The sequence below is a fragment of the Sphaeramia orbicularis genome, chromosome 22 (assembly GCF_902148855.1).
Source record: "Sphaeramia orbicularis chromosome 22, fSphaOr1.1, whole genome shotgun sequence".
In the NCBI taxonomy this organism is placed as follows: domain Eukaryota; kingdom Metazoa; phylum Chordata; class Actinopteri; order Kurtiformes; family Apogonidae; genus Sphaeramia; species Sphaeramia orbicularis.
The window spans coordinates 28,263,327-28,280,245 of record NC_043978.1 but is presented as its reverse complement, the minus strand read 5'-3'; the positions used below and the strand labels follow the sequence as shown (position 1 = coordinate 28,280,245).

Sequence of the window (16,919 nt, the reverse complement as noted above, 5' to 3'; positions counted from 1 at the left end):
AGAAGTTACACAAATAAGACTATAAGAGGATTCTGTAAACATTTCATGCAAACATCTCATGAGCTTCGTTAGTACTCAGTTACAACACCCAGCCTGTTAGCATAACTTTACTGCACTGGTTAATTAGCATTATGTCATGTTGGGACATATGTGTTAGATGACTTGCTAATAGGGGAGACAGCACAAGAAAATGGTATTGCAGTTATCAAAAGTAGCATTTAATCTAATGAGCTCATAAAACAGATGGCTATACATGACATTTTAGACAGTCACAAAGACTGATCAGCTTGTTCTACCTCAGATTCCTGAAATGTTTGGCAAGCATTTGTCATTTTCAGACCAAAAATATGAGTTTAAAACAAGTTACCATTGGGCGTCTTCAATTTCAGGAGTGCAAATCAACCTCGATACTGCAAGGAAACAAGGATTTTATTACCCCACCCCTGAAGGGGAGGCAAAGGGTATTGTTTTTGGTTTGGTTTGTTTGTTACCTCTGCCAAGGAGATTATGTTTTCATCGGGGTTTGTCTGTTTGTTTGTTTGTTTGTTTGTTAGCAAGATAACTCAAAAAGTTATGTAAGGATTTAGATGAAATTTTCAGGAAATGCTGATACTGGCACAAGGAACAAATGATTACATTTGGGTGGTGATCGGGGGCTGGAAGTCTGCGCTCTGAGTGCTTTTCTAGTTTGTTTGTTCGTTCATTTTTTTGTTTCTTTGTTTGTTCACACTCTAGCAGCAAAGCTATTGATTGAATTCATACCAAATTGGGTTTATAGATTACCAGTGACACAGAATAGAGCTGGTTACATTTTGGAAAAAGTAAGTCAAAGTTCAAATTTTTAAAGAATTTTTAAAGTCTTTTTTCTTCTCCCATTTTCTTGTAATGGGGGACATTTCAAATGTCTATAAAAACATCAAATTTGTTTCAATTTATTTCAAATTTAGCCCCTATATAGAGGCAATTGATATGCTGACATCAGCACATGCAGAGACATGATGACATCAGCTGGATCGATGCCAAAATAAGCTACAGTACGTGTGAGGGGTGGGGTTTGTTGTGCCTGGCACCACTTGCTATGTTTGCTGATAATATGACAAGTGAATGAGATGATATTGAGCCCATTTATATGACCATAAAAATCCAACAACTGGGAGTAATCAGATCCTTGTAATAATCAGATCTGATGCATTTACATGCTCTTCATTAACGTGATAATCAAAAAACCCTGCTTTAGACACTTTTAGTCTATTATTGATTAGGGTTAGGGTTTCTTACACTTACATTTGACTAATCACATGCACATATGTAAAATAATTATATAAATCACATTGACAGGTGCAAAGACATCAGAGTATTGGGGAGAAATCCAGGCGTATTAATCCATTTTCTCATTTTCAGATAATTTCCATTATCTGATAAACCATATTACATTATGGTGTTTACATGATCACTTGAATAATCTGATAACTCTAGAAATCTGACACTGATTGGTGTATTATACAAGTATACAATATGAGAAATTACAACTCAACTAAATTGTGTGAATCAAAAATTGTGTTGGAGATGCATTGCAGGATATTTGTGATCGAAGCAGCAATACACAACACTGCACCCAGGGATTGAAACACTGTAACGGGCATCTCTTGGTTAACTGGAAACGCTATGCAATAGAATCACCAGCTAACACAATTACATAACTTAATGACTTTATGTTTAGCATGCTAATGATGTCTAAATGCATAATGATCCCAATTAATTACTGCAGCCATGGTGATGTTTAACTACACTCATAATTCTTCCCTGCTTCCTCCTCAGATAGGGTATAATCAGCTGCTGCCATTCAGCATTTTACCAGCTTTCACCAAAGTGAAAAACAGCCACCAACTGTTTAAATTTCTTAATTTCCACCCGTGTTTCCTTTTCATCCAAAGCACTGCTCATGAGCTGAATTCAGATTTGCATTGCACATGTGCTTCAATAGCAAAAACACTACTGTGGAGCAGGCTGAGGCTATATTCATCTAAGCTTAAAATTTAATTCAGGAACATATCAATACAAGAGAAGCTTTGAAATGTGCTGAAGATGGGTTGATAATAGATTATTTATGCAGGAATACATACAGTAATTCATACATACTGAATATCAAATGGAGGATGAATCTATAGCAGTTGGGGGGGTTAAGTCTCTAAGGAAATGCTGTTATTACTTTATACTTCACTGTCACAGCCCATTACGTCTTCCTTTCATTCTCACCTAGACTTCTTTCAATATGTAATCACTCCTTTCAGGTGCAAAACAGCTGGCAGACGTTTGTGCCTCGAGTGTAAACGTGTGGACAATAAGATGTAGGAGGTGATTCATTTTATAGCACATTTTCAAGCACTTGAGGTTTTTGGTGACATTTTTTTTTTTTTTTCGTTAAAGCGCCTGAGTGATTCATGCCCCAAAAAGGAACCAGCAACTTACTGATCTGCTCCCCAGAGAGAAAAACCTCAAGATTTCCTCACATCTTTGTGTGCCTGAAGCTGATAATTTCACATGACCACCTGCAGTGTCAGTTCATCGCCCCACCCCCACCCCCACCAGCAACAGCTACAATACATACGCTGTTATTTTTTAATGAGTCTTTGGTTTGATTATTAGTGGGGTGACATAAAAATCAGTCAGCCAAAGCAAAGCTCCTGCTAGAAATGCAGAATATTGTGTTTGCCCTAGATGCTCCTAAGGCTGGCCAACGAAAACAGAAAAAACATATCACCAAATATTGTGTCAGAGTGCCTCAGATTTATTTCTGGCTGCTGTGTTTTTGCACTCCTTACTTACACTGATGATTGATTTTTTTGCAACAGTCCTTCCTGCCCTTTTGTTTTTCATGCATTCTGCCCATGTCCTTTATGACAACCTGATTTCTTTATACACATTTACATTTTGTTATGATTTTTGACCCAGTAAAGTGCCTACTACTAATTTTCTTCCTCAGTATCTCAAAATGCCATAAAAAAATTACAAAATCTATATAATTACAATAACATACATAATAATAATGATAATAATAAATTATTTTACCAAAATTAAAGTTGAAATAAAGATATAAAGATCTAAACATCCACCGTCAATCAAAACCACTTACTGATATAAACTGTTTAATACCTGTTGATCCACTAATCCTATCAATACATGTAAATAATTGGTGTAAAATGCAGTTTGTCATCTTTTTATGGTCATCAGATATGACCCATTTGGACGTTCAGAGGTTCCATAGTTACACTGCAAATTATGTGGTTCTTACCAAGATTAAAAAAAAAAACAACTTAGGTTCAGAAGTGTTAGATAATTTATCTTGTTTTAAGGGTTAATTTCTTATTTTAAGTGTTCATACATCTGTAGACATGCTTATTTCTACTTAATTTAAAAAAATCTTGTCAAGTGAAATTTATCTTGCTGCATGGAGAGATATTTCATTTGTTTTGAGTACCTTTTTCCTCAGACATAGTGTTTTTATCTTGTTTTTAGACACCCCCTTTTTGCAGTATACCATGGAAACACAGTCATCTTCTACATTGATTCACCAGTAAATCCCATGGAGTTGGGTCAATGACAGTGGATGGACACACTTGGTTTATGTTGAGTTAATGATATATTTTCCTGAAAAAGTCACATTTTCTTCAGTTTCTTCTGTTTCTGATTTAATAACCCTCAACTTTAATCTGAGCTTCAATGAAAATCTACATGATCAGTTAATTACATGCAGGAAAATACCTGATTTTCACTTAAAAATGCAAAACACAGAGCATAATATTATAGTAAATGGTGACAAATCACTTACAAAAAAACTTAAATATAAAGAAAAAACTAATTTTGGAATTACCACAAAAATAGCACTGGGTCATGACAAATTAATATATGATTTTACCCATAGTATAAATGCAAACAAAATGTCTCAATGTAAAAGAAAATGTAAATAAAAACACTATTCTGAATATGAAAAGCATACAAACGTTATAAAAGGAGATATGTTAGTAATAATGACTTTTACATGCTCCACACTGCATTTACCAACAATTTAACAAACTGTAGCCTATAATGGCTGCATTCAGTGTTTCCTTGACAAATATTGTAGACTACAGTATTTCCGCTCAAAATAATGTTCTGTTAGTTTTTAGTTTTCGTAGACCACAGAGCATTACATTAAACACTGAAGATGTAGCTCTGAAAACAACATGGACTCATTAGCAGCAGCAAAAATCTGTAACTAACTCCTGTCTATTGAAGGGTCAGACTTTTCTGTGTGCACATCATCTTAGCGTAAAGTTTGTGTTTTCATCTGTTTTCTGATGTGTGAGACATTAGCTGAGTCAGGGCTGAGTCTGTCCAAGTCCTTTACATTGAAATCAGGGTAGAGGATGTTATCATCGACCTAAGCAACCAAATTAATAGATGGCATAAATGTGTTAGGAAATATAAATAAATGACAAATTTCATGTAACCACATAAGCATGCCCAAACTAGGGATGTCCCGATACAATGTACAGATTGGTATCGGCCGCCGATCTGGCATTTTTTAGATGATCGGATCGGATTTAGTCCCAAAATCGGGCCTATCTGGTACCAGTTCGGGAAGGGAGGGAAAAACGTCTTGCCCCCTCAAATTAAAGTTCCCAGAGGTAGGGAAAAGCTGCACAACAGCGGGAGGCTTAGAGGAACTAGTAAAGCATCTGTAAGTTTCACTTTCACTCTGCGCTTGTACTCATTATGAGGTCCGGTTATGATATGCGAGTCTGTTCTTTTTCAACCCGTGGGGCTTTTGTGGCATTATTTGACCTGACCTGCAAATAAAGTGAGATTCTTTTGACCCACCCCAACCCAACCTGTGAGTAACCCGCTTCACATCACTAATGCACAGCATCGAAAGCACCCTCATTTAATACCTGGACGGACCGGTCCATAGACAGACTAGAGCAATGGAAAATATAAGGTTCTAATTTGTCCCACAGTATGAATTTGGGAAGTGCCAAAATTATACTAAAGTTATTAAGAGTCAAAGGTGTCATACTTGTTTTAGTTCAGGTTCCACATTCAGCTCAATTGTGATCTCAAGTAAAACAATAGCATAATAACCTATAAATAATGACTCCAAATTTAAATCAAAATTTCATTGTAAAAAGTCCATATCGGATTGGTATTGGATCGGTATCAGCAAAACTAATCCCCCAAAAACATCGGAGTGGATCAGAAGCAAAAAAATCCAGATGGGGACATCACTAGCCCAAACCTTAAATAGTGAATCAAACTGTTACATGAAGGTTAATTCTCCTGTCAGTGCCAGTGACCACAGCGCTGAAGAAGATTTGGAGTCATTTCCCAACCACCTTCAATGGAAGCTCACTGCTCCTAATGTGTGATATGTTAATGCTAATGGATAATGCTAATGCTATGTACTGTGTGTGTATTAGGGTGGGTAAAATGCAGTCCAAATTTCACTATGGGGATAATTAAGTGAGTTAACCTTAATTATAGGCATCAACAGACTCACTACAGACTAACATACACTTGCCAGCACAGCAACATTAATCCTATTAATGACCCATAATGCAACACTGTAAAATACACATTTAAAATGTATGTGTCTCCGGGAGTAAGAGATCCATAGGAGAGAGCAAGTTACATGAAATGCTAAAGCAAATCTCATGCTGCCAACTTGATGTTCGCTCATTGTTTGCAATATGATCATTTACAAGTTCCAGTGCGGAAGAAACTGCAACACAATGACTATTCACTAACTATACTGCCAACCTCCTCTGCCTGGTGTTTGCCATCAAATAAAAAGTAAACTATGAAAATTCCCTCTCAGAATAATATGACCTCCATTCCAACCCAGCAGGGAAATCATCTATTAATGGGTATATGACAAGCAGGCTTACATTTCCATCACTTACGGCTTTGCCTATCCGTTCCTCATTAACACTTTAATGTAGCCTGCAAGTACTTCACAAACTATAAACATCTTGCTGACCTGCCTGGGTTGGTTCCTTATTTATCTGCCCGGTAAAAGATTAACGACACGAAGGAACAAAATGTGCAAGAAAACACAAAATACTGAAGTGAAAATGCCCCAAATCCACAATTGCCTGTTTTCAAAAACCTTTGGAAAATGGAACATAGACGCTCAGCTTTTTATCTATTTAAAGCACTAGCCTACTTCTTGTGCATCCTTCAAATTTCAGCATTGCGGGGTTATTGTTTTTAAAGTTGTTTACAACATTGCACTTCTGGTATGTCACAAAGTGGAGGAGGACAGAAATTTGGTATTGCAAATTTCCCTATCTTCAAGACTACAGCTTTCATATAAAATGAGTTTCCGTACGGCAGACAATAGACCAAAGGGGAAATGAACTCTGGGAGATGAAAAGGCGGGTGTGCCATTATTACACACTTCCAATAAGCCTCTACTATAGAGACCAGGAGATTTATTTTGTTAAAAGGGACAGTCTGTGCATGGAGAGAGCACAGTAAGATAACATGATTATGTAATTGAATTTTTCATGCAATTCAGAGTCAAGACATTCCCAATATAGGCCTTATGATGGCTGCTATTTTGGAAGCCTGTTTAATGGGGAAATAATCACATCTCTGAACTGTTTAACTTGCATTTTCATATCTGGCTTCATATCATACAGCTGATGGTGCATCTCTAGACAGTCTTCTAAGAACTATACAACACTTGCAAAAGTTATACGTATTTTTCTTTTGATAGACACCACTTTATGATGAGGCCAAAAGTCATGATAACCAGACTAATGCAATGTGTTCAGACTAGACATGAATCCATAGACTGTATCAAAGATGTGCACAAACCCACACTATATCATTCTTTGGTTTTACTATAAAGTCCTGATTTGGCCTTCACTGTCTTGGAACCAAAAGTCACCATAATCAGACACTGGTAAAGCTCATATTATCATTAACTTACTGTTTGAAAACACTAATTATGCAGTATGTAGTAAGACTTAACTTTATCTGACTCATTTACATTCGATCTGACAATACCAGAGATGGTCCAGCCAGAGTCCTGAGGGAGAAGTGGCTTAATATCCTATTTTGTGAAACTGTCTGGTTTTATAATAATCTGACGACCTTTATGATAATTATGTTATCCATAAATTTAGATAGCAAATTATGATAGTGGCTGATAAGGTCCGAGGTGAGGAAAATTAGCATGTTGTGAGAGAAGTGACAGCTCTGCAGTCTGTTGTGTAACTGACCACACAATCACTTTTTAATTTTTTTTTAATCTCTTATCTGTGTCATAAAGCTAGAATGTAACAAACAATCTCATTCAACATACCACTGATCTCCACCTCCACAGCTATGAAATATGGCAAGATTAATGATCTAACTGAAATCCCATACTATGTACTACATACTACAACACAAAATCTATGTTAACATTCAGTATACTTTTGTATAAATAAACAGTAAAATGTATCTTTCTGGACACACTGTGCAGGATGTGAATACATTACTTCCTGAAAGCTTCCATAACCAGTGGGGGGTACGTAACCTTTATAAGCAGCCTATCTAACCTCCGAACTGTCTGCATCTGTATAATACTAGTGTCTGTGCCAGCATGTGTCTTATACTAGACTACCAGTTAATGAGCTGTGTTCAGTCTGTTGTTGCTACATTGCATTATGTGATATGTATGCTGGCTAGATCATGCATACTGTAATATTTTACATGCAAATAGTATGCAATTTACATACTATTAGTTTCATGCTATGGTTTCACAAATGCTAAAAAATACTGTGCACTATTTTTGCCTATAAATTAGCATGTTGGCATGGAATTTCTGACATGTCTAACTTTAATTATAAGGAGATTATTGGGCGATGTTAGACACCTGGTGCCATATTGCTGAATGATTCATAAGAAGTGAATTTAAGCTCATTAGTATCAGCTTAATCATAATGTTCTTAAACATCAGTGAAATGGATGGAATTGGAATATTCCTTCTTTAGTTAGATCATCTTATACAATATTTAATTATTGCTATCATTAGTTAATCCAGATAACACGTTGAGTATTGCAACAAAGAACAAGTAAACTTCATAAAGCATTCATGCAAAAAAAGTAATTTGCTAGTCTTGTTAGTTTAGTTTCTTAAACTACAATAGAGTGGACTGATAAGAAAAAAGTTTTATTCAATCCAAAATACCAAATAAGTAGTCAACTCTAGGTAGCTTGATATTTCAAAACTATTTAAACATTTGAGTTACATTGAAATGTATTCCCATACAGTTATGAATAGAGATATTATTTAAAGTCACTAAAACTTTATGCACCATGATGGAAACATGCTTATTTCTATTGAAATGTTGAGTGTTATACAGTTTTCACTTTAGTACCCATTCAAGGAACTGCAGGTTTTAGGTACTAAAATGTAGGTTTCATGTCTTAGCCCTGGAGGTTGCCACTTGCAAATAAAAAAAAAAATCCAGAACAACGGGATGACTGCATTAGAGGGACCTAATTAAATAATGTAGCCTGTCACTGAAATGTAATCTGTCTTCATGGCATCCATCGTCTGCTAAGGCAAAACCCTATCATTTCGCAGCTGAGCAAACCAAAGAGAAATTGCCAATTCTGTCTGATGCTCATCTTAGGATCCCGATGCTGCCGGTAAATACAGATGGCTCTGTTTATGTTGACGCTGTCAAACATTCCCTCCATGCTCATCCTTTCACTCTCATCTGTCCTCTAACACGAGAAGAGATGGACAGCCCTGTCAGACGGAATGAGTCAAGAGCTACAGCTTGATTGAATAAGTGAATGACTGATGAGAATGCTGATGGCCCGTCATGGAAAGGCAAAATACTGGAAGCGTGAATATGGACACTGCTATTGCCTGTTTAGCAATTCAGATATGCAAGTATTAAACAAGGGTTTATCAGTTTTTTAAAAAGAGGAAATTAATGTTGCCTCTTTCTTAGAATCCGACGATGCCTAAAAAATGTATGCCTTCATGCATGTCTGTAAATTTAACAGTGAGTGAAAGGCCAAGGCCAGTAGGTCACCGTGTACTGGATAGACGGAGCCTTAAGGGTTTCACCGCTCCATGTGGCAGATCTGTCAGCTGAAGCAAGTCTACGGCTGGCAAAACGCCCAGGATGGCTCTGGAGCTTGTCTTCAATACGGTGAACATGACATCAGCAAAGGGCTGGGGAGCTCATTGGCACACTTTAACACCTTAACATCTGCCATTTTAATCATTCCAGCAGCGACGAGTAGAAAAATGGTTAAAAAGAGAAAAAGACATTAATAGTGTGATTACCCATACAGGAAACCCACATGAAAGCTTAAGTCAAAATTCAGCTCAATAATCATATCTAAAAAGCAAAGGGAAGAGCTCAAAACAATTCTTTCTTATTCAGTGCATTTAGACAGATAAAGACTAAATCACCTTGTTGCACTCAACTTAGTATTCAAGAGCTGGATTGTGATTGTCACCTATTAATCCATGTTTTGTAATGCTTGAGGATGCCACCACTTTCAACTTAATGAAGTATGCCCTTTTCATTTCTAACCAGTGAGGCATTGCTGCCAAATGCAAATCATTTACTAAACACAGCCCACACACATTGCTTTGCAGAGACTCATTTAACATGTTTTCTGTGATAACACCATTTCAACAAGACTGGCAAATTCAGCAAACAATGGCCAATTACCCTCTCTGTCTAAACCGGTTTTCCATAAAAATGCCGATGCAAGTTCCTGTCTTGCTTAATCCGTTTAGGAAATGTATTTTGTAAACATTCAAACAAGAGAAAATCAGTTACGAGCTCCTGCAAGTTGGATGTCTTTAAAACTTTCTTTGTCTTTAGGAGAGAACAGTTATGGCAGCATCTGTCATCTTTTACAGACGAAGTAATGGCAAAGGTCCAACGATTTGCAGGCGACAGTGCTACACAAAGATGGATGGGCAAAAAATCATCCATTGTGAAGTCAATCTTCAAAAACTGGGGACATTTGCTTGACTTCATTCACAGTCACTATTACAGTGACTCATGAAGCTGGAGTGAATTTCACCTCAGTCAAATTAGTCATTACAGATCTGAAAGAGACACATTCTTGGGGAAAAGGTACACGACTGTTGAGAAAAAGGGCGAACTAGTGGAGGAGCTTGGAATGAGTTCAGAGTAATAGGGTCACGTGGAACAGTTGGTAAACCAGTATAAAATTAAAGCCCGTTTATGGATTCTTGCACCAACAGAATAGCTGTCACCCTCATCTCCCACAAAAACCTGTTAACATACTGCTGAGCAAGGCAGCAAACTCCCCATGACTTTGGCTGAGCTGCTTGAAGCATTATGGTATTTAACCGTCCCCAGGCGTGAAGACGAGTACTCCCCACAGAAACTCCTAAAAGGCTCACAGTATTCTGTCTCCTTCACTGTGCTGCTGTCAGATACTGTTCAGTCTGGGTCCTGAGCGCCACTGTTTATAAGAAAACAGAGGAGGAGCACAAAATGTCCCTTGTGGCACTTTATTATCACTGAGGTAGAGCTGCCTGATATTGGAGAAAAAAACTGGCACTCGGTGATATATGTATTGCAATATAAAAAAAATAAAGGAATCTTCACAGGAGCTCTATTAGGAAAGAATTAGTCCTTATTCTGATTGGGGTGACTTTGTAGGGACATGCATTGCATAGAAAATATTTTTTAAAATGCTGAATAATTACTTTTACTCTGAGGATTTTTTTTAGTGTAGCCAGTCCTTTCTTTAACTACAGTTCTACGTGTTAAGTAAAATGTAAAGGCCCCTTGTAGGACAGGGTTTTACAGAGAGTGTTGCATTGTGGGTAATTTGTAGCATTAATTATTCTAGGTAGTGGATGCTGTTAAAGATTCACTGTTTGTTTTGTACTGGGAGTCTTTTAATATATACACTTGACACCAAAATAATTTGTCCCCCTTATGAAATTAGGCAAAACTCATAATTTCACCATAGAAATGACCATTAACAACAAGTGTTTATAGTGTATTTGTTTCTAAAATATTCATTCATTCATTCATTTTCTGAACCCGCTTTATCCTCACTAGAGTCACGGGGGTCGCTTGGAGCCTATCCCAGCTACTTATGGGTGAAGGCGGGGTACACCCTGGACATGTTGCCAGTTTATCGCACAGCATAGGTATGGAGGGGAACAGTGTCTGTAGCGGACATCTTGCCAGTAGTTTCTCCCTCGCTCAAAACTGTTGCTGGAGTAACTCCAAAATAACAAAGACAAAATATCCATTATGTTTGATTAGGATATTTTATTGATACACTGAGTTGAAACAAGAAAGGACAAAAATAAGACATCCAAAATTACTAGCCCCCCCAGCCATTTTTAGTCAATAGTGTACCCTTTCAGAGCCACAACTGACAACAACCTCTTAGAGTACTTCTTTACTAGGTTGGCACAAGTCTCCTGAGGGATTTTGGCCCATTCCCTCCATTGCAAATTTCAAATGTTCACGGACAAACCTCAGTCTGGCTGTGATCTGCCACTTTTGAGTAAAGTGGTTCTTCTGGGACAATGGCCCTGAAGCCCACCACGATGAAGAGCCCTCACAGCTGTGTTCCTTGAAACATCGACTCCAGAAGAGGCCAGGTCAGCAACGGTCATCCTGGCTGATATCTGGGGCTTCTTGCTTACATCTCTGACTATTTTCCTCTACAGAGTTCTTTAAATCTTGTGCTTTCGACCACGCCCAGGTTTGTTTCTTACAGAATTTGTCTCCTTGTACTTGGCAATGATGCACCATACAGTGGTTCTAGACACTGTGAAATGTTTGGAAATGGCAGCATAGTCGTCCTCCTTATCATGAGCCTCCTCTATCTCCGTTCTGAGCAAAAGACTGATTTCCTTTGTCTTTGGCATGGTGAGTAAAAGTAGTCCCTCTAAATAATGTATTCAAGTGCCCTGTTCCTTGGAGTCCTTTTATGCTTATGATTGAATGCTCAGGTGTTGTTAGGAAGCCAATTAACTGCACAGGTGTGGTTTGAAAGCTGCTTGATTAATTAGGTGTGTTTTGAAAGTAAAAATTCCCATGGGGGGGTAATATTATTGACCACCCCATTTTTCACTATATTTGATATAAAGCAAGCCTTAAAATTTATTTTATTTTCTAAAATGTACCAAAAGCTACTAAATAGCACTGGTGAATGTTTGATTATATCAAGTTTTATCAATGCTGCAAACATTGGGAAGAATTTTAGGAAAATGTTCTATAATTCCAGGGGGGATAATAATTTGGACTTCAACTGTATTAACTCAATTTGTGACATTATTAGCTAAAACCACCTTGACTTTACTCAACAGTTTTTGTACCAGCACATTGCATTTCCACTGAAGGTACACTACTCTCAGTGTGGTTTGTCATAATCATGTAAGTAAAGAAATATAATGATGACTGAAGAAACAAGTAGGGCAACAATGATGGAAGGTAAGTGGCAATTGCTGAAGAAAAATGTTATTTAAAATTATTTTCAGGCAAGAATAAGTGGTTCAGGCTCAAATCTGTGCTTGCTTTATCAAGATAGAACACAGCTGAAAAAGTGCTAAAGTGCTGGGGGGGGGGGGGGGGGGGGGGGGGGGGGCAGACCATAACTAATGTAACTAACACTGGCATGAAATGAAAGTGAAACTTTACATTCTTTCAACATCCAACTACCGGGTTCTATTCCTCTCTTGTACAGCGGTTGTTACATGAAATTTTCGCAACTTCTAACCTGTGTCCACTGGACCCCTTCCACTGCTCTATGCCACCCCCCACCCCCCCACACACACACAAATGCTGGGCCCCATGAATTTGTCATGTTTGCACTGTTCTCGTCAATCTTGCACAAAATCATTAAATCTGTTGTAAGCAGAATATTGATCCATGCCTGCACAGTGTTATGTTTTTAAGGTTTGCATGGTTTGGAGCACTGACGTGGACGGGCCCAAAGTGATATTTTTTTCACAGGGCCCCAAATCCCTGGCAGCACCCCTGTTCAACTGCATCAATAGAAGCAGCATGTACACTTACGGAACATGCATCAATTCCACTATTTTGCTCCTCTACAGCAGCAGCAGCAATCCTAGCTACTGTAGGCTTAAAAATGGAGTTGGCTAAATTCAACCAACCACCTTCTCCTAGTTCAACACAGGCTGAAACAAACTACCGACAAGCTCATGAACACAGGTAAATCTTACATATTAAACCTTTGAGTTCATTTTTAAGTGATTATTTAGTTTGTCCGCATTAAAAGTGTTAATTCAGTAATTTCTAATCTGCAGGAGTATGTATAATACTGTATGTTTTTTTGTCACTGATGAAGCCTTAAATTTGTCTCACTACAGTAACATAATGCAATAATGCAGTAATATTAGTTTGTCCTACAAGCTTTGAATACTGAACACAACTTTAGAGAACTTTTATGTTATTATGAGAAGTGTCAAAAACATTTTCGGGTCATTATGAAACTGTGACAGGACAAATTAGACTATTGCGGCTTGCCACAGTCTAGTAATTACAGTAATGGAAAACACTCCATAGCAATAAACTCTGCATCCGGGAACACTTAAATAGGAGTAAATCATGTTCTGAGAGTTTGTGACGTAGATGACCATTCTCTCTTAAATAGCAAAAAAGTTGCGGAATGACCTGTTTGAGTGAACTTGCTTCTATTAACTGTTTTCAGCGCTGAAATAATACACTATGCATCTCTGGTATAAGATGGATAAATAAGTTTAAATTTTTGTGCCCAGGACTAGTGTTGACTGTACTGGTTGTCAGTTTCACATTTCCCACTGTTACTTCATCTGAGTCATACCAAACCAAAAATGCACACTCCTACGGGTCTATGCTCTGATGCATTTCTATTAAACGGCCCCTGATTTAAAAAGATTTGGGGCCTTTGACTTAGTATGGCCTGCACGACAGTAAGTGCCTGAAACGATAATGTCATGAATACTCTAATGGCATCTGGCACAGAAAATGTCAAAGCGAATGGCACCAGACAAACTAAGCAGCCAGACACCGGAGAGTGGATGGCAAGAAGAATGCCATATCAGCTCCTAATGAGAAAAAAAAAACACAAATGCACTATACGCAGGCACAACCAAGTATGTATTTATGAATTACAGTGCATTTACATCAGTTAAATGTATAAAACAACAGGGTCTCAATCCAAACTATTATCCATAAAATTAAAAAAAATGCATCTTAAAGCCTTTGTTGTTGGTCAAATTTGTTATAGATCCTGACACATCATATACATTTTATTTTGGTTAGAGTGGATTTGACATATTTCCAAGTCAGATGATGTATTATCTGGCACCAGCTTGAAGTAATACAAAGTTTACAATAAAATACTTAAAATATCACAAAGTAGGCTCCAGCAGCAATTACCATAAATACAGTGTCTACTTAATTCACTTGATTTTAGTTAGAGTTAGGTATAAAAATAAAAATAAATAAGAGTAAAGTATAGATACAAGTGGACTGGTGATAAATTGACAAAGATCACTTGAACTTGTTGACCTGCCACGCCCAAGAAATCAACCTTTATAAATAAAAGTTGACACTAAATACGCATTTTTCCTAAATTCTAAGAAGAAAAAACCACTCACCTGCGCAGCCATAAATGACAGATCCATACTGTTGCTCCGTTCAGACCAAGGCACTCAATGAAACAGACAAACGTGCGTGTTTTTCTCTCTTATTCCCCGATAGAGCATTTGCCTCTTCTTCTTCTTCTTCTTTTTGTTGTTGTGACTCGGTACTCACGAGCTGTGCAAGTTGGAGGACTTCACGTGAGGTGCATGTCGAAGATGAAAAAAATCAAAGTGGGTAAGAAAAAAAAAAACAATGATACTAATTAGAAAAGAGGGAGAGATGGGTGCGAAAGAGGAGGAACAGAAGCGGACGAGAGGGAGAAATGAGGAGATGTGGATGCGATCAAGACGGTGTACGCGCGACGGAGGAGGCTGTGGATGTGGACTGTCACAGCTCGCGAAGGAGGCGCGAGTCCTTTCTCTCTCTCTCTCCACTCACTTATCCACGCACTGTCGCTCTCTGGATTTACCTCCTTCACCCTTGTTTTTTTTTTTTTTTTTTTTTTTTATACCTTTCTTTTTCCCACTCACTCACATCCTCTTTAAGTACTGGCTGTATGTTCCTTTGCGCGCGCCCGCTTTACCATCATCGTCTTCTTTTGTGGTAATTAAATTATTTTTAATGACTTTTTCGCGCGCGGTCCCTGTAGGATCCATATATGTAACTAAAGCAAAACAGAACAGGGGCATGAGGGATTAAATGTAACTGACGTCTCCATCTGGATCCAGACAAATGGGTTTTAGGCTATGGTTCTCTAAACAGATGACTTCAGGATCAATAAATCAGATGGAACATGGAAAATAATCTGTACCTGTGATAAATGTGCACTGAACTCCCTATTATTATTATTATTATTATTATTATTATTATTATCATTATTATTATTATTGTTGTTGTTGTTGTTGTTATTATCATCATCATCATCATTATTATTCTTTTATTGTTTTTTTTACTACTACTATTATTATTATTTTTATTATTATTATTATTATTATTATTATTATTATTGTGTGGCTTCCCTTTGTTTCGATTGAAATCAGAATCTCTTTTTTAAACAATGATTTAATAATGTAGACAAACACATATTATTCATTTTAACACCTTAGACCAGGGGTCTCAAACATGCGGCCCGGGGGCCAAATGCGGCCCGCCAAAGGTTCTAATGCGGCCCATGGGATGAATTTGCAAAGTGCAAAAATTCCACATTCAAGGCTGTGGAACTCATTTTAGTTCAGGTTCCACATACAGACCAATATGATCTAGAGTAAAATAATAACAGCATAATATCTACAGAAAATAATGACTCCATATTCTCAGTTTGATGTGAATTTTTTTTTTTAATTATATCATGACTATAAATAATGACAACTTCAAATTTTTGTTTTTGTTTTAGTGCAAAAAATAACATTAAATTATGAAAATATTTACATTTACAAACTATCATTTAACGATAAAATGTGAATAATCTGAAATGTTTAAAGAAAATTAAGCATAATTTTAACAATTTCCTGCCTGTTATTAAGTGTTCGGTGTCTTTTTAGATCTGGTCCGTAATGCACAACTATGATTAGGTTGAGGCATAATATTGTTAAAGTTGCACTTATTTTTTTTAAAGAAATTTTTGTTTTTTCAGGTTATTCACATCTTTTTTGTTTGGATAGTTTATAAGTAAGTATTTTCATAATTTAATGTTGTTGGTTTTTTTTTTTTTTTTGTTTTGTTTTTTTGCACTAAAACAAAGACAAAAATTTGGAGTTGTAATTATTTATTATTTTACTGGTCCGGCCCACTGGAGATCAAATCGGGCTGAATGTGGCCCCTTACAGAAAATGAGACCCCTGCCTTAGACCAATATTTACAAGTGCATTGACATTTTTAACTACAGCTTTATCTTTTTTTTTTCCCTATGGAGCTAATTTATTATTATTTATTTGATTGCTTATCAGATCTTCCAAGATCATTGTGAACAGGAGTTATAGCTACAGTATAAATGTTTTGCAATTCAATATTCTAAGTATTATATGTAGTGTTTAATTGTGACCTGAGGGCAGAACTAAGTGCAGTTTTTTCCAGGACAGCTTAATAGATAAACAACATACACTTTTGCTCCATTCTATTGCTTAACCTATAACATTCAATGATGAGTTGAATGAATTCAGCATGCTGTGCATCCATTTATAAAATAATAATAATTGTATTTTATTGCACTTTTTGACATACATTTACAAAGTTATTCACAAATACAAATACAATTGTGGCCACAAAGGC

General features: G+C 36.9%; 1 protein-coding gene across 1 annotated transcript in view; it reads right to left on the bottom strand.

Moving 5' to 3' along the window:
- LOC115414285 (uncharacterized protein C14orf132) overlaps positions 1–15,052 on the bottom strand; it is a 58,103-nt gene extending 43,051 nt beyond the window's left edge. The window contains exon 1 of the mRNA XM_030127567.1: positions 14,666–15,052. Coding sequence (XP_029983427.1) covers positions 14,666–14,692 — 27 coding nt within the window. The 5' untranslated portion in view covers positions 14,693–15,052. The remainder of the gene's footprint in view (positions 1–14,665) is intronic.
- Positions 15,053–16,919: the final 1,867 nt, after the last annotated feature.